Below are 18062 nucleotides of genomic sequence, written 5' to 3' on the forward strand. Positions count from 1 at the left end.
TTTTAATACGTTTGGGTTTCTTTTTCGCCGTAATTTCGTGTCTTAGATTCTTTTCTCTGCTGTTTTCTGCATGTACATGTGAAAATACGAAATGTACCATTTCCCAATTGTTCGTTCATGCATTTTCAGAGATATTCGAAGGTGAGTTACGTAAAAACGCATACCGAAACGAATTCATCTGAAATATTTAAAGTTAGGCGTGCTTAGCAGAAATGTTGTTATATATAATAGGTTATTTTTGCTGGGTAGCCGCATTGCTGATTTTTACAACTGAATTCTACCAATATTAATTTTAAATAAAACGCACGTATATATCAATAGGTAATTATATAGATGGCATTGAACATACTAAACACAGATTTTTGAGGCAATTTAATCTTATACATTGTCAGATTTTTATTGAAGAGATAACGATTTATGTTGACATTCCGGAAAACTTTACGATTTTATAATAGTAGACGAAGAAACACGCACTCGGAGCTCTCAAAAAGAGGTCGTCAGTCTGAACACATCGGTTTGTAGCCATTATATTTTTTGGATAATCAAGATCACTCATGTGACACCAAATCAGTTTCGCCATTTTGTACTTATCGAGATAAATTTCGTTGTAGTTTTCCTGAGAACGGTAAATCATACGATTAATGTATTTTATATTTATATTGGTGCTACGCAATGTAAAAACCAAGCCTAGCTTTCGTAGTTTTTTATTGAAACCTCTCTATCGTCTATTGAAGGCAATCGTCTAAGGTGTCCCTTTGGTTGAAAATAATGTTGTATACAATTTCGTTCAGGTCAATGCGTACGATTCCACGGTTTTCCTATTTCATATTATTTTGATAAATCACAGCAAGAAATTTTTGCATGCCAACAGAAGTTTTAGTAAAGCAGAATATATTCTGCATCGCAAACGTTGTCATATATTTAGGGCTACAGGTAACTTTACAATTAATTCCTGTTTTTTTTTTTAGTTCTTTTTGAGACCGCTAAAGCATTATTAATAAAGAAACAAACTAGTTATAATTTCAAGAAAACAACAACAACAGCAGCTTCCTGTCTAACTCTTCTAACCTTTTATTATGATGATACCTAGACCTTACGGTATTACGGGAAGTCTCAAACACTTCGTCGTAATATCGTCATGTTAGCACACAGGCTAAAAATTTTGTAAAGCAGGTTGATCTGGCGTTGATTCTACAAGACGAGCGTTGTTGCTTGCATTTATATTTCATTCGTTTAGAATCGGCTTAAAATGGAAAACAGCTTTAACAGCAACCGATTTTTCTAATATTAATTTATTGTAGCATGCCACAGTTTTTATGCAAGTCAGGCCTGATGTCAATCTAGTAACAGTTGTAGTACATTTCTACAAGCTTTCAGTACGAATGACTTCGTGAAGGTTGGCAATCGAAGCTAACTCAGGTTTCCAGGCGTCGACGCAATGGTGAGCAAGCATTCGATTCAACGGACGAAGCGCCATCCACCACGGCGAAATTCGAGATACACGCGCTCTGTAATAATTAACAAATTATTTTTTCAAATCAGTGTTATTTCAGGCGATCAGCATAACAGGGGCGAAGTACAGTTTCACCAATTGCCTCATTTCATCTATAAAATGTGTAGAAATCATCAATGTTTTTCGAACGTTGCAACTAGTAGCCTCGCTTCCACTGTTTACCACCCTTTTCTCTGTACTGTTATTGCATTTAAAGCCACAAAATTTTTGACGTCTAGGTTGATATAATTTGTGACGTGTAGAGCATTAACCTGAAATGGAACCTTACGACAACAGAAGCTAAGGCTTACAGCTAAACAGTTCGCAGAGAATCATGGAAATCAGAGAATCAGGTATGGCCTGAGCCTGAATGTATAGTGATTTTTTTCAGTGGTACGCAGGCTACGTTTACTAAAATAATACTAAGCCGTTTGCTAATGTTTTCAATAATAAATAATGGTCATTATTGCTAGCTCATACGTATTATGTGTAGGCACCACACATCCATTTCATAATTAAACTTGAGGCATCAATGAATACTGTTAGCGATTTTATTGTGCCCCGCGAGTCAGAGTCAGCTTTATTATAACTTTTGAACTGAAACTATTTCACAGTCAATCAGACTTCATTAATTCTGAAATCAGGGGACATCAGTTATGCGAAAGATTATGTTGTACCTGGTTTGATAAATGCAGCAGGCTGCCAGAAGAGGCTGTAGAGCTGTTGCTTTCCGGATGCTTCTAAGATGGATAGACAGATAAATAGAGATCATATGTTCTGCGAAAGTACGGAAAGCATCTAGCTACATATTCTTACGACGATTGATGCTCAACATAAGACAGACGCGTTGATTTAACTCAGAGATGTCGGCTAATTTATTGTTTGGCCATTTGACAGATGATTTCGGCATTCACAATCTGATTGAGCTACATATTCGCCGCTTCGACTAGGTCATTAGTCACTAGGATTGAGCAGCGTTAGAGCTTCTGTTCTAGTCTTTTCTTCTGCAACAGCGATGCTCTTTTTTCCGTGGTATCGCATCTATTATCGTCGTATTCGGGTCGTTGTAATAACCTTAACATCAAGGTTTCATTTTAGCGTGTATGATCCTTTTTGGGTATATTTTGTACATACGAATCGATGTAGCGTGTGGTATTTCGAAAATGGTCATGTGTTTTCCTCCTTTTAATGTGATATTTGATGTATGCGCGCTTGCTGACTGCTCAAAAATTTTACACCTGACTTAGAGATAGACCTTACAGGCTTTGAGTAGAAAGATGATGCTTCGGTTGCTTGTTTCGGAGTGCATGAAGAGCATTTGCACGCGACCTTCAACAAGCGTTGTTACAAGAGTATAACGGTAATTATTTTGAATCGTCATCTGATTCTTACATATTTATGCACGTGAACTAATGTAAATTATGCAACCTGAAATTTCTATATTCCAAAGTTCCTTCGGAGAACAGCATATATATAATGCTTGCATGTTTTTCTACGTACTACGTATTATTTTAGTCCACGTAAGACATGACAGCATGCCGGTCTACGTGTGCGCACAAGGTACTATCCATACGTTTTACTTAGTGCAGTACCATTCCGCCGTCGCAGAACCGTGGCGGACACAAAGGTGTGATAACACGTAAAGTTGTCCTCCTCCGTGGCAATATCTGGGTGTCCATAAGAAATTTTATGCAGATGGGTTGAACTTCTTCTGCAAATTCGGCTTGCATATTTGCGCGATAAGATTCGTGATCATCCGCGAATCACGATTTATATCATATTTTTTATCTTACAATTCGACAATAGTTTCATACTCAAGAGCATGTATTGTAAGTGGAGCAGGATAAAATGTTAATAAGTTGTACTTATGCCATGACCTTTTGCCAATCTGACTGTGTACTAAATGAAGTTAAAGCAACCCAGTGATAATCCAATAACCGACAAAAAGCAGTACGTATCGCCAGCTTTATCTCTAAATAAAGCTAAAGTAAAATTTAAACGAGATAACAGGGAACTCTGAATTCTAATAAATATGTTAACATCCTTTGAATAAAATGACTAGTAAACATCATAAAGCCCTGATACATGTGGCCAAAATTTTCGAAGGCCAAAACATAGACGTATAGTCCTGATCATTTTCGCACACCATTCACGATTCATCACATAAAGCCTCGGCGATATCTTCGGCGATTGACTGGCTTACACACAGAGCCGCCCGTTTACGTTCATCAGCGGACTTCTCCAAGTACTTTACTGATGTAGCCAAGGTGTAGAGAACCGGCCGCAGACAGAGCCACCACTGTTCGCGCGGTAGTCGGGTTCTGCGTAGTGGGAAAGTTTCGAAAGAAGTTCATGGTGAAACTATATATTAGTCTCTGTGCTTTGTTTTAGCTTTGTACGTGCTTTTTGGTAGTTTAGGACGCAAGGACTTATTCGTCGTAAACGGCTTTCACTGTCGTCGAACAATTTATTCGAGCAAAACGAACATTCAAGCCTCACTTCTGTCGTGCACTTGATTGGCGCAAAGCATGCTTTGTGCATCTCTATCGGATGCGTTCTTGGCGTATAAACTCTTAGCGTACTAATCTGAATCGGGCACATCTTTTCAAATATAACTGAATACATGGATGACTGCTGCAGGCTATCAGGGTCTACTTCGCCAGCTGGCGACTGCAAACACGCACAGCGGATCCAGCTGGAACTAATAAAATAGTTTGTTGCTCTCGTAACTGGGGCACCGGGGTCGCAAATAAAAGAGTGACATCTATCACACCATGCCAGGCCGAGACCTAAGTTGAGTCATATGAAAAGCCACACGCTACCTTAGGTACTAGACCAATAAGGAAATCATCAAAAATAACAACAATTAACATTCACCGCAATAAATCAAAATAGGTTTGACTGGATGTATGGTTATATTCTGAACTGAATTGTATATGGATCAAATTTTTTCAAGTGTTTTTTAAATTCATACTAAAAAGTTAGCCGTGCATGGTTAGCGAGGTTCAGGACATATAAGGATAGAGGATGAGAAAGCAAAAACAGTGGATAGAAAAGAATAAAATAAGTGTATCATCAGAAATTTATAACTAAGAGATATGTTATTGAAAAAACAAGTAAAAACAACAACGCGTAATGTTACTTGAAAACACTGGAAAAAAATTCTATGAAAATGATTTTATACTTACTTGAAATCGGTGTCCTTTTGCAATTCCTGAACCGGCGTAAATCTGTATTGACGCTGGACCAGACCAAGCAGAACTGCCGATTCCTGAGTCTACAATATATTAAGTGCAACGTCTGACTTATTATTTGGCACAACGAAGGTAAGAAGCGATTCAGTTATTGTCAATAATTAATATCGGTTTTTGGCCTGCCTTCAACGTTGAGTTTATTCAGCTGTTTATCTTAGTATTATATATATATATATATATATATATTATATTATCCACTGGGCTTTAAGCTGGCTAGTCGAGATGTAATCCAATAGGTTTCCTAACACCGCTGCTAAACTTCTTTTAGCTAGTTGCGCAAGCCAACATATTTCAGCCCTATCAAAGCTGGCCTCGTGGAAGCAAGCCCGTAAATAGCGTTTCTAGGTATAAAGATGCTATATATTCTAACCTTGCAGAACGCAGGTCCCTTGCTAAGTGCCTCGATAAGAAAGTTTGCTGCTTTGGAAGCCATTTTGGTGCCAAAATTTCGATCAAAGGGAGACGGGCTTCCTCCCTGCTGCATATGACCGAGGATGTTCTGGCGAGTTGTGAATATGTTCTTGCCTTCCTCAGAGTAAAGCCGAAAAATGAAGTCTGTTGTGTAATTTTGATTGGCATTTTCGTTACGCAAAATTAGGCCTCGAGAAACGCCCTCGGACATCTTAGCCTGCATATGAATGACGTCACCCATGAGATCTTTAATGCCAAATTTTTCCTCGTAAATGTATGCTGCATCGGCTCCCCCGGCCAGGCCGGCCAGAGTTGCTAGATAACCGCAATAGCCGCCCATCGTCTCAACAACAAACACCTGAAATACTCACACAAGCACGAAGATACGCGCACATTCGTACACATAGTGAATGCAAGGAGATTGTAACTATCCCCTTGAAATGACTATATGCGACCATTCAAAGATCTACTAAACGAGTTCCTCAGAGCGTGATTTCTTCAGTAAAAAAAACAAGAGCAATGCGTTTATTCAAATTGTTCTATGAACAGTAATAATAACCTATCTACTATACTATTAAATGCATCTATCTATTTATCTGTCCATGTGTATGTCTGCCGGGCCCAAATCAACCCCATAAATGGTTATATTGAACTTATTCCTTTGGGGTGCCAGAGTTTTATTCTGCAGTGAACTGTAATGGTATGAACCTAATCGGAGGAATACTTTTTTCAAAGAAATCTCGTTTGGACGAGTCGTTCATATTTAGCAATATGTGCAACAAGCATTAATCATCACCAAGAAAAATTAATGTTTGAAAAGTTTGCTGGTTCTTTTATGCAAACATTCTACAAAACGGGCCCAAATGATAAGGTTTAGGGCAAACTGTCTATATTTCGTATTTTGTTGCTTTAGCGATCAAATAAAAAAATATCAGTAAAAAAATCAAATAAAAAGATCTTGATCTTTACCCAAATAGTTTAGAGTTGGCGAAACGTCAATCATCGCGGCATGTAATTTATATATTTTTCAAGTATATATGTATACTTTTTCCTGGGATATTTTTTCCAATTTCAACATAGTTTTCCTTTTTGATTAAACGAGTATTTTGTTTTAAGAGGTAGATTTTTGCTTCCACAAGAAATAATGCTGATTCAAGGAAGGATCTTTTTAGCGACTTGTTTGACCATCTCGAAAATATGGGAAACGTTTATAATCGAAAGTTGTGATCCTGCATAATAGGCACAATGTAATTTTCGCTTTTTCTCATTTTTACGTGCAATGGTGGTCTCTCCCGAAATGGTTTATAAATAAACATATTCATAGATGAAATGAACAGTTTTTCTGGAAGTAATTTTGTTCTCCCACGGGACGCTAATGGAATATGAACCATTTCGGCAGATGATTTATTTCTTCAATTAGATTAATATTCTCTATTCAGAGTTATTTTGTTCCTCCAAGTCAATTACTTTTTTGGCGATTCGCTCAATAAATGAGAATTTGTAAAATATTTATGGGAAATTATTTGTTTTCTCGGAGCTTTACAAAGTGAGCAACTAAATGCGGTACGGAAGTTACAATATGGATGCGTGCAACAGCGTATCAGGATTACAACAACGTTTTAATGGGAGAACGCGAATAGCTATAAAAAGAATGGGTGCAAGGTTTGACGAAATCAAGCTATACACCTTGATTTCATCAAGTTACCTATTATATAATTACAAATGTAATAAAATTTGTTTGAGTTTATATTGCCAATTTTAAAATCGAGGAATGTTGTTTCAGCAGGACTATTCGAGAAATTGTAACGGAAAAACGGAATAAATGTTGCTAATAGATTTGAAGAATATAATTACTATTAAGAGATAGCGATAAAGAACGTAGTTAGTGCTACAAGATCTCAGGAGAATTAAAGCGAATAATTGTAAAGCTCGGAAAGCCACAGCCCGTATTAGACTAGATGTAGTAATCTAGATAAAATTAATTCATATTAGAACCGGCTGATAATGCAATAGCGAGAGCGTACTGTGTTAGATAAGATAGAGTAACCGCAACGAGATGGCTGTTCTATGCTCGATTTGTGGTTTAGGTTAAGCTAGAAGTAAGATCAGCGAATTAAATCAATGATACTAGGTCAATGACATAACCAAAGCGTGCCTATTTAACATAATACGGGTACGTACCCTTCTTTTGGTGCCCTGAGCGGATTGACGGATACGATCGCAGATTTCCGTTATTTCATTAAGTGCAGTATCTGCTCCAAGTGAGAAATCAGTTCCGGGAACGTTATTCGATATGGTCGCTGGCACCACACACATGGGTATGCATAGTTCAGGATATTTGCTCCGACCCTCCGCCATCTGCAGTACACATTGGTATCCCTCAAAGCCGCCAACTATTAATAAGCCCTAAAAGGTTTAAAATTCAGTTAAAAATTACTATATATCATAATTCGGTGGCGATGTTAAACCTGTATGTCTTTCATGCGATGCGAATGTGATGCTCAAATGTTGCCTCTAACTGTAATTTAATGGTTCAGAAGCGAATATTTATTATCAGAGAAAGAGTTTCAATTTATTAGAATTGACTTATCAATACGAACCTGTATGTTAAATTTCTTGATGTTAGCTGCTATTTGGTCCATGTGCTTATCAGGCAGTGTACGTTTGGTTCCTAGAAATGCTCCACCCTGTCCAACCCAGCCACTGACATCTTGCCATTGCATTTCCTTGATGTTCCCTTCTAGAAGACCTTCGACGCCCTCGTGCACGGCCAGCACTGTATCGCCTCTAAAGAGGCAGTTCCTTACGAAGGACCGCACAGCGGCGTTCATGCCGCAGCATGGCGCCCCCACATGCATCACAGCCAATCTCAGCCCCTTAAAATTTCAATAATCGCCAATATAATCTATAAAGAATAGCCACTGCAGAATATAATCGTAATTCACCGACTAATATGGCCAAGCCTATTATGTCTTATTATTTCTTAGCCCACCTGTTTGATTTCGGAAGCGATCTTGGGAGGTTTAAGACGGGTTAGCATTTTGTACGTGAGCAGATTTCGCTCGAAGGAAGTGCCCCTCAATTTGACAGCATTCTGCCAGTCCTTGTTGGCCATACACTTTCCAACTTCCTTCGTTTTCTGGACACATTGCATAAGCGGTACCCGGACTGATTGATTTCCCGCAAGTGATACAACGTAGGCTTCAGAGTCTGGCGTTGCCTCGAACAGCGCCATTACGGCTTCAGCTCCCATACGGCAGCCAAGCACTCGATCGAATGCAGAAGGGGATCCACCCCTCTGTACGTGGCCGAGCACTGTCACTCGGGTGTCCTGCTGGAGCCTATCAACCACCACCTTTTTAACATTTTCTGCCGTGATTGGTTGACCGTCACGATCCATGGCACCCTCTGGTAAACGCAACAGGAAAGCATTTGTAACGTTAGCTCAAACGTAAGGGTTATACCACTTTGTCGATTTCGGCCTCTCCTTTTTTATCATTTCCTTTCTAGTATTTTCGGCTGTTTACAAATTACTCGATTTGCTTACTCCTTTACTAATTGGAAGTCAGTCGTCCTAGCCCGCTGTACGTACCTGCAACAATAATAATATTTAGCCGCTGGCCGCTTTCACGTTCCTGAATCAGCTTCTTGCAGAGGATTTCTTGCCAGTTACCTTCAGGTGGCCATTCGGGAATAAAGACGAAGTCCGCCTCGGACGCTAGGGCGGCAACTAAAGCAAGGTAGCCGCAATGACGGCCCATCACCTCAAGAATGAAGGTTCGTTGATGCGAGGAAGCTGTCGTTACGATCGCGTCCACGGCTTCTACGATCCGGTGCAGGGCCGAATCCGTACCTACAATAGAAACGACGAACAACGCTCTATTTTAGGGCTAGTCGGCTTTGTTAAAATAAATGTTAGTTAACTCTTAATACGGATTTTTTTCGTTCAACGTATTTGAAAAGAAATGCATATAATGAATTGCACGAATAAACTTGCGAACTGAAACCCACACATGAAGCCCCAGCTTAAGCATCATGAGTGGAGAAATAACAGTTTACCGATAGTCATGTCAGTTCCGCAGAAATCGTTATCGATAGAACCGACCATGCCCACAATGTGCAGGTGTGAGCATTTTTGACGCTCCTCCTCAGTGATCTTCGCGTCATTCAGAAACTCATCGAGATATGAAGTCCATTCTTGACGGAAAAGATCGGCACCAGTCAAAGAACCGTCTCCTCCGATGACCACCAGATTCGTGATGCCGTGCTTAATAAGGTTTAGGGCAGCCCGCATACGGCCCTGTCTCTCGCGAAACTCTGCGCATCGTGCAGATCCGATAATAGTGCCACCTTATCAAATACCACAATACGCAGAATATTCAGTAATAAAAGCGCCCCTTTTAATATCGTAAATATTAATATTACTCCACTTTTAATTATGTGTACACGCATGCATGTTTTTATTAATACCAACACAAGTGCTTTTTCATAGTCAAGTGTATCCTGTTTTATTAAATTAAACGCCACTGGTTACAGTATGCTAGCCAGGTTGGTGCTTTCCTACAACAATCAATGTAGAATAATCACCGGGATGTACTTAACTATCCGTGATAGTCCAATGAAGAGGACTCTAAAAGACGAAGCCAGAACAGAAAAGGAATAACTAACCTTTATGGATGATGCCAGATACGGATACCCAAGTAGCTTCTTCGATCATGTTGCCTCCGTTTACCATTCCTTGATAGCCCTCGCGAATGAAGAATACCCTTGCGCCAAGGTACAGGCCCATTCGGACCACAGCGCGAACCGCGGCATTCATACCTTTACGAACCGTAAAAAAGAAAACATTGCAACAATGATAGTTATATAGCGTTTCCGACAACACGAGTAAAATATACCGAAGTGATTGACGTACCATTCAAAGCAATAAGCTAAAGTAACATATTTATGGTACATTAATCCATTTTTCGACGTCTTTGCTTTTATAGAATTACTGACTTGATCAGTTCGCGACTAGACTTTAAGCACTCAAATGAAGATCAAACCTTCCATGTGAAAGCTTCCATGTGACATTTCGAACCTCGTTAGCTTAAAAGAGTTATGGTACACGCAACAGCCCGTAACTCCTCTCCCCTTGCCGTTGTAAATGGTACTATGCCAAAAAGTAATGGAAACCGTTTTGTATTAACTGCAGATTTTCCAGTCGTTCAAATTCTTGTTGTCCCTATAGAAATAAGCCCCTCCAGATTTAACGCGTCTCCGCCATCGCTTCTTCTAATCCTTACAACGGTTCGTTGAAGGAATTGTTTATATCCCCTTTTTCTTTTTCTGAATTCCTTCGATGATCAACTTTTTTCTTTTAGGTGTTTACTGAGCTTCGGAAACAGAAAATGCTATGTAAGCTGTATTTTTTCTATTAAAAAAACGTGACATTTATAGCGCTGTATCAGTCCGTCTATAATTACGGATTGGAATCCACGACTTGTTCTTCTAAAACGTAGATCTACTTCGCAGGTAGCATTATCCGAGATTTTACTAAAGTATAAAGCCACTCAGTAAAAGTTTATAACGTACAGCTTTCCCATAGCCAAAAAGATTATAAAAAAAGGGGTTAGTTTTTCGATCCTGCAGCATTTTTCAGTTGCCTTTGAAGCGATAATTGAGCGATTTTCTTCACGTAATACCCATGGACCGTGACGTCATTTGCAATGAAGCATTTGAGGAAATTCGAATTTTTCGAGTTTTGGCAATGTTGCCCGATGGAATGTGTTGACAAGTCTACATTTGCTCTAAATTCAGGCTTTTCGTGTGAGCCCTTTCGTCTCTATACCGTTTTTCAAGATGGTCCAATGCGACTCATGTAAACTTTTGTTTGGTTCTTCCAGCATAGTTATTGCGCATTTGTTACGTTTTTCTCCGTAGTCGTTGTGACTAGGCGCCCAGGTGTAAAATTTTTCCTCTGTTGTCCGAGCACGAAGCTGTACATTCTCCTAGTATACTGACTCTTCGTGAAATACCCACGCGAAGGTGCTTAGAAAATACAAAGCGGGTAGCACACAGGTGTGGCGAATGGGAAGCCGCAGGCCCGCGTACGAGTACATCTTTAGCAGACAATAGCCGGTGTCTATCGGTACTTTTTTGATCCAGTAGCGAGGATGCGAGAAAGAAACGATAGCGTATCTGCATTCTGAAAAGCTGTGATTAGTTATATATATGAATCCGCTATATTAGGTTAGCCATTTTGAAACTATAGGGACGAGAACAGTTCGCTATTTGCACCTTGTGTTCAGAGAACAGAGAAAAACTTATTACTTGAGGACGTGGAACATGGAACGGACATGGAAATGAACTTTCTGTTTGACCCATTGCGAAGGTGACCAACAGATAAATGTGGATTTTGGATCTTAACATTCACGTTTGTTGTATACAAAAATACGGTATTTGTTCATCAAATACAGTTAAATTATACATATGATTTGAAAGAAAATTGAAAGCAAAAACGTCGAAATAATCTCATTGTTGCATCAATCTTTGTTTTTTTTGATGGGACATCGAGCGTTTATGATGTTTCTAGACGGTTACATCAGTGGATTGATGAAACCGAACTGGCGAGAGACCACCCTAATACACCTAACAGATTATGGTGTTTCTGACTCACGGTAGAGGCTATGGTAAACTCCGTTGCCAAGATTAATGAATGTACCTAGGCCAGCGTTTGACATCACACCACAAGGAATGGTGCAAGAGTTAAATTTCAGTAACGAGTGAGTAGAAGAGCCGTTCAGAAACAAGCGTGATATTGAAATTACTTTTCGAGACTATAGGCCCAGCGGTAGGATAAATAGGTTACTATCTAAATGGTAGAAGGTCATCGGTAACAGCTGTGTATTTTTCGATTGAAAATGAAACAACCATGCCCATGAAAAAGTGTCCACTATTTTACGCTTCATGTACGTAACTGACAATACAAACAGGGCACATATCATGAAACGTTATAATAGTTAGTGCAGGAATGACCACATGGGTGACTAACAGATAAATAAAACAACGCCCAGTGGCCTATGTTGGTGGGTTGATAAAGGGTGAGATAACAATCATTTGCCCTGCGGAAATCACAAACGAAATCTTTCCAGGCTGATCCCAATGCGATCTAAAGCAATAATAACGCGAACAACCACTATAACAGTACAGTCGTTGTTCTCTGGAATAATTTGTTTGCCCTTGAAGCTTGTGGTGACGGCATACCGTTATTTGTTCAGCATGAAAGAAGCTAGTACGGTAATAGATATAAAGGGTGGGTAGGTTGCACCAAGAAGCTGCCTTTACTTTCGCAGGTTTAGAAATGCTTTCTTCCTGAAATCGATGGCTACTGTCCGGAATAGGACCACAAGCAAGATAAGGTACGAACAGATAGAATAGAATGAATGAATGAATGAATGCGAGTCAATAAATTGCTCCGCAGAATTAACCGCAGAGATAGGAAGTTGCACTGTTTGCATGCTTTACGTTTTCTCTTCTTTATAGAGACTTCATTCTGTATGCATCAAGTGCTGGTACCGTTGTTGTTCTATTTGTCGTATCTTGGCAATGCAAAAACATTTGAAATTACTGTCTTATATAGCACGCGCCATGCGACAGAGCACAAATTAGACGTATCGAGGGGGGGGGGGTCAGAACCTTACTTGTTCCGTTGTAAGTTGAGCATTCGAATCGATATACGGTATCCGAAACACTGAAGGGAAAACTGTGATTCTGTTATCGTCTAATTGGCAGACATGATAAATGCTAACACGTAAAATATATGGCTCATCCCTGCCTTTGATCAAACGGTTATAAAACATGAAACCTGTAACGTCACAATGAATATTTCGTGGAGGCGGCGACGGAAAAATAGCGCCATTACAAATACACTCCGTCTTCACTGATTGTGATTGCTAATCTGGAAGCGATCGTATGTCACTTCGAAGTCAGCCGTTACAGGCGTTAGAGGTGGTTCTAGGTAGCAGTATTGGTAGGTAGGTAGGTAGGTTTAATGTTTCTCCATGTTCGAGGTTTACTTAATCAGCGCAGATACTCCTAATTAAAATGACCACTACTTTGCAAAACTATCTACTCCATTACGAAATCTACAGCTTGTCTTTTCTACCTGCTACGTTTCTACTAACTAAACAAATATTAGAAATACTTCAAATGAAAGAAAAGTTTCAAGAAAGGATTCAGACAAAAATAAAGGTTCTATTTGAGTTAACTTTTAACTAATCGGAAACCAAACAAGAAGTCAAAAAAAACGGGCCCAACTGTCCGAATGATATAGAAATAAGAAGGCGATGATCAGAGGAAACTGTAGCAGTAATTTACACTAGGCTGCCCTAATGTAGTTATGATAGTACTAATAGGTGCTGCAGGCAACGAATCGGACATCTGATGACGGACGCTAGACTGTTTCGGTCAGTAAATTACATCACTAATTCATACATGCCTGGAGATTGTTGTCTTAAGATTTATTCTAGGATAGTTGAAAGTAGAGTTCATTATGAAAAGTTTTGTCAGTGTCTGAACAGCAACCTTCTTCTTCCGAGCTTCCTGCAACAGTTATTGATCAACTTGTGTTCTACTGACTAAGTTTATGCGATAGTTTGAACCGGGAGTCGGATATCAATACGACAAACGGTCCAATAGGGCCGATCATCCAGCTTGGCCTTGAATTTCTAACTGTAATAATTTTAGCCCTATCACAGTATTGCCGAGCCTGACCGAGAAAGAGCCCGCGTTCGAACAGAGGGGGCAAGGTTACAGTTTTGTGACGTCCCGTTTCAACGGTAAGTTTAGAAGTCACTGCTAAACTTTTTCACCGTTTTATCGCCCACTTGACTTCCGCCAGAACGTCAATACAACAAGCAACCAATAGGTCTTCTAACTCAAAGATGGAAGGATGGGAATGAAGGTAACAAGGTTCAGAATAACCACTTGATCCCATGGGTGTCGTGAATTAATAATGGATTAAGTTACCGGCTTTATATAATATAAACTCGCTGAAGATTCTGTTTCATACAAACACGTACAGCGTTTACAGACCGCTATAGTTGTCTAATATTATAAAAACATGCATAATCTTAATTTCGAACGTGAGATGCTTTATGCGTAAGCTTTTTCGTATGTGTTGATATCGGTAAATGTAGCTGCTATGACATCTGACTTCATGGGTTACTAGTGGCGTGTTTTTCCGAAAGACATTCGATTGACCTTGAAAAAGGGCCTCATTCAGCGGCCCGAAAAATTACTCAATATTCTAGCAATTCCAGGAGCTAGTTTGTTTTGTTATTGTCTTATCGAATTGGTACGCTATCGAACCATATGCTCTTAACTGATGAATACTTTAACCCCTGTTTGATGTCTATGCTACAAATGAATAATTAACGCTTCACTCAAATGTGCTACTCTCGAATTGTTCGACGTTAGAGTAATTCGTCGTCTCAGTTCTGGGAACCTTTCCACCAGCATTATAAGAAAATAATTATATGTATCTGACGTAATAACACTTAGTATCTGATGCAAGATCTCTAGATAGTTCAAAGGCACACCGACTCGAGAGATCAAGGCAAATTACTTGTGATAGGATCGAAATTTACCTAAGAATTTGTGATAAGATATCAGCAGACGCGCCCGATATGAATCGTTATACAAGGCGCAGCAATCTTGCTGTTTGTACCATCTAACTATATATCAATAGGTGTTTAGCAAGCATCACGCATCATTAGCACTGAATTACAAATGGGTGGCTTACCTTGAGAATCTCCGCCGGATGTGAATACACCGATTATTTTGCCCCGATGTGCTCCAGGCGTCAAGCCCTTCCGCGAATTCATGTTTCCTGCCTGGAGCTACTCTGTCTCGTTTGTCCTTTACTGAAGGAAGATCTGACCGGTTATATTATACCGGCGGCTTCGGTAAGCACCTAGTCGCTTTTTTTTTTCTCGATGTTGACTTCTCGCTTGCAGGGTTACTCTTGCTGAACGAGTTTAGAAGGTTTCTTTGCCTGTACCGCCAGGTGCCGCTTTCTTTGCTGAAGATGACCGTAGTTGCTAGCAATTGCACAACTATTACCCGTATAGCTATGTGTAGCAGCTAGAACCCTCAACTAATATGTCGAAACTCACGAGCGATCGGACAGGCTGTTTTATTTTTCCCTTCTCCGGCTGCTTCTCCTCCGACTGTTGAAGGAGCGTGTGTGAGGGAGGGAAGACTCCGCGGCACCAGTGTTTTATCTTTCTATGGCCGTACTTTTCCCATTTGTCTGAATGTCGGCCTGTGACGATGTCTCTTGTGGTCAAACCTTGCGACAGGCAATTCCACCACGTTCAGCGAAAGGGGAACAGGTAAAACTAGCACTCACAAATACACAAAGGGCAGCTAGACGCCGCCGTCGAATCAGCCTGTCACAGGCGCAACTGGCGCGCCGAACCGTCTGACAGAGTGAGAGCCAATGGTGGTGACTCGAACGAGGAGAAAGGCCTGCCACACACTGGCTGGGTAAGGGCATCATCCTGTCGTCTGCTCAGCCATGTCCTACGGAGGCAAGCACGCGCGAACGCACCCAATCCATTACTAATCTCTATGGGGCCACAGTTACACTGTAGCCGCTGTGTGAACGGTAGCACGAGTTTGAGCCGGAAGGCTTTTTAGTCTCTAGGGTTTTTGAATAGCACGTCAATAAAATAATTAAAGCATATTAGCGTATTATCGTTGAAAACGATGTTTCTCTATGCAGGTAGGTCGCTGATCGCGTTGTATAAAGCTAGTGAAAAGCGGAATACCTGTGGGCCTGCACAGCGTAGAATAGGGTCACTTTCCTACGAGGTTCCTTCTCGCCGTGTGCTGGCAAGAGGTATTAGTGCCTTATAGAGCATGCAGAGTGGTGCCGGTCAGCTGACTCCACCGGGCTGACACTTGGTCGAATTCGTAGGCACCGCGCGGTGAGTACTTCTGCGCGAACGGGAAAACAGATGACTGATGTAATTGAAATCTGCTTCCCACTCATCAATGAGTAGCTGTTACACTTAATAAATTTATTATTAATATTATGACAATTATAATAGCCAATTGCCAACTTGACGTGTTTCCTAGCTTGCCTATACTTAACAGCCGTTGTTTCCAGCCGCCAGGGTCCTTTCGATAGCAAACAACTCCAAAGAAAACTTCTATGGCAATTTTTATCAATAACGAAGTTTAAACTGAAAACGCTCCGTTATGAACGTTATAAAATAGAGTAGTATAACTGCCAAAAACTTGCCCGGTAGGCTTTTTGACTGTCCAAAAATAAAACATGAAGTTTTCAAGAAGGCCTGTCCGATTTATCTTCGTGATTGATGTTTTCGTCAACGAATAGTTTCAAACATCGTGAATGTCGGTGGCGTGCCAAACCTTTGTGCAGACACGTTTGTTCTTAATTCAACAAACCTTATACGCAAAAAAAGGATGCTAAATGTCGTCTTCTATATATTTGTAGAACTGGTGTAAGCCGTGCTGGTGATAGCGTGCTAGAAAATTCTTAATTCCTATATAATATTTGTATTCTTAATAAACAACGACGTTATTCAAAAAGATATTTAAAAAACTATGCGCACTGTCATTCTTGCCACAAACTTTGCATTTTGCAAACCAGCTTTATATAAAGAACCGTTACTTTTACTAAGCGGTTAAATGGTAACTGTTTTTTTCATGCTAGTGGAATTTCTTGTCTAAGCCTCTCGCCTAAAGCGCAAAAACTTTTTTTTTCTCTTGAAGAACCCAATTTTACGTCGAAGAAATTCATTTCGTGCCAGTTGTGCTAAAATTAAAAGAAGGATAATTAATCCATATTATCTGGGTTCCAGATGTGTTTGACGTTGTCTGTATAGGCGCATAAATATCTTTTAAAGCCAACCATAACGTAGTGACCGGAACCTATTTTAATAGATAAATCCACATCACAGATGTGTGGTGAAAGCCGTAAGCAACTTATCTTGATTTACAAAGCAGTTTCATTTTAGCAGTTAATTACACTGTACAAGAAGTTCAAGTTAGAAATTAACTCCTACATAAACCATCACGAAGGCAGGCAATGACGAGTGAACTCTGTAGGGAAGCACCGTTATTGCTACCAATAGGCCCACTCGAAGCGTTCGTTCTGCACGTATACATATATAAGCACTAGATAATTAAGATATCAAGAAGAAATACATTTGTATAATGAAAAACAACGTACAAGTAAATGAAAATGATTATTTAATTTTTAAACTCTAACTTCTATTTAACCATCAACAGTTAAAATTATCTAAGGATAATGTTTTTTAAATGCTCGTAATTGTGTTATTGTATCTACGTCTTTCCTTATAGATGATAGTGCGAGTCAGCTCGCGGTGCTTCGCTTCTCGCTTTTTTTTGTGTATATATATATATATATATATATATATATATATATATATATATATATATATGTACACAATCCTATAGAATCGTACCTCTATCTATATCAAGTTACCGTAGGCCATTAAATACATTTAAGTAGTTGTGCGTGCTGGTGTTGTATCAGATACTTTTGTTACTTACTCCATCTACGAGATAAGTTTTACATTAGTATAATGGATCAGACAAAAAAAGGAATTGTAGGTCTATGCGACGGAAGCTTAATTACTTCTGTTATATAATATGTTATAGTCATTGTGCTTTATTTATCAATAGAGTAATGCCGCCGTCATAATAATATTCCAAGAATAGTTGTAGCAGTTACTTATTATATTTTCTAAACTGATACCATCGGTACCTTGTTTGTTAACTATGGGCGGTTACATCGAACAAAAAATAAGTATTTTAAGCCCTACGTTCTTTTATAGCCGTTAAGTACCGCAAACCGTAGTCTCATCACA

At 39.6% G+C, this 18062-nt stretch overlaps 2 protein-coding genes across 6 annotated transcripts in view; one reads left to right on the forward strand and one right to left on the reverse strand.

Annotated features, from left to right (window-relative positions):
* Positions 1 to 359: 359 nt before the first annotated feature.
* Pfk (ATP-dependent 6-phosphofructokinase) lies at positions 360 to 15595 on the reverse strand. 4 transcript variants are annotated; one of them, XM_022789707.2, is made up of 10 exons: positions 14942 to 15563; positions 9826 to 9978; positions 9217 to 9507; positions 8750 to 9010; positions 8150 to 8565; positions 7758 to 8033; positions 7339 to 7563; positions 5117 to 5515; positions 4681 to 4769; positions 360 to 1508 (listed from the first exon to the last, which is right to left on the reverse strand). In XM_022789707.2, exons 1-10 carry the CDS (start codon positions 15021 to 15023, stop codon positions 1364 to 1366), a joined length of 2337 nt encoding a protein of 778 aa, XP_022645442.1. In that variant the 5' UTR covers positions 15024 to 15563; the 3' UTR covers positions 360 to 1363. The 4 variants fall into 4 exon arrangements, with proteins under 4 accessions (XP_022645442.1, XP_022645441.1, XP_086837606.1 ...); XM_022789706.2 differs by lacking the exon at positions 360 to 1508 and adding an exon at positions 2340 to 3813; XM_086981480.1 differs by lacking the exon at positions 360 to 1508 and adding an exon at positions 3820 to 4193 and having other exon boundaries at positions 14942 to 15595.
* Positions 15596 to 15767: 172 nt separating this feature from the next.
* LOC111243723 (uncharacterized) overlaps positions 15768 to 18062 on the forward strand; it is a 38021-nt gene continuing 35726 nt past the window's right edge. For both annotated transcript variants that reach the window (XR_015322165.1, XR_015322164.1), the window contains exon 1: positions 15768 to 16130. The gene's annotated coding sequence lies outside the window, so the exon portion shown is untranslated. The remainder of the gene's footprint in view (positions 16131 to 18062) is intronic.

The sequence above is a fragment of the Varroa destructor genome, unplaced genomic scaffold (assembly GCF_002443255.2).
Source record: "Varroa destructor unplaced genomic scaffold, Vdes_3.0 BEIS01000002.1, whole genome shotgun sequence".
Taxonomy (NCBI): Eukaryota; Metazoa; Arthropoda; class Arachnida; order Mesostigmata; family Varroidae; genus Varroa; species Varroa destructor.

Coding starts and splice junctions, on each gene's coding strand:
- Pfk (XM_086981480.1), bottom strand. CDS start 15,023: ATGAATTCGCGGAAGGGCTTGACGCCTGGAGCACATCGGGGCAAAATA. Junction 9,508..9,825: donor ATCTGGCATCATCCATAAAG/GTTAGTTATTCC, acceptor GTATTTGATAAG/GTGGCACTATTATCGGATCT. Junction 9,011..9,216: donor CGGAACTGACATGACTATCG/GTAAACTGTTAT, acceptor TTTCTATTGTAG/GTACGGATTCGGCCCTGCAC.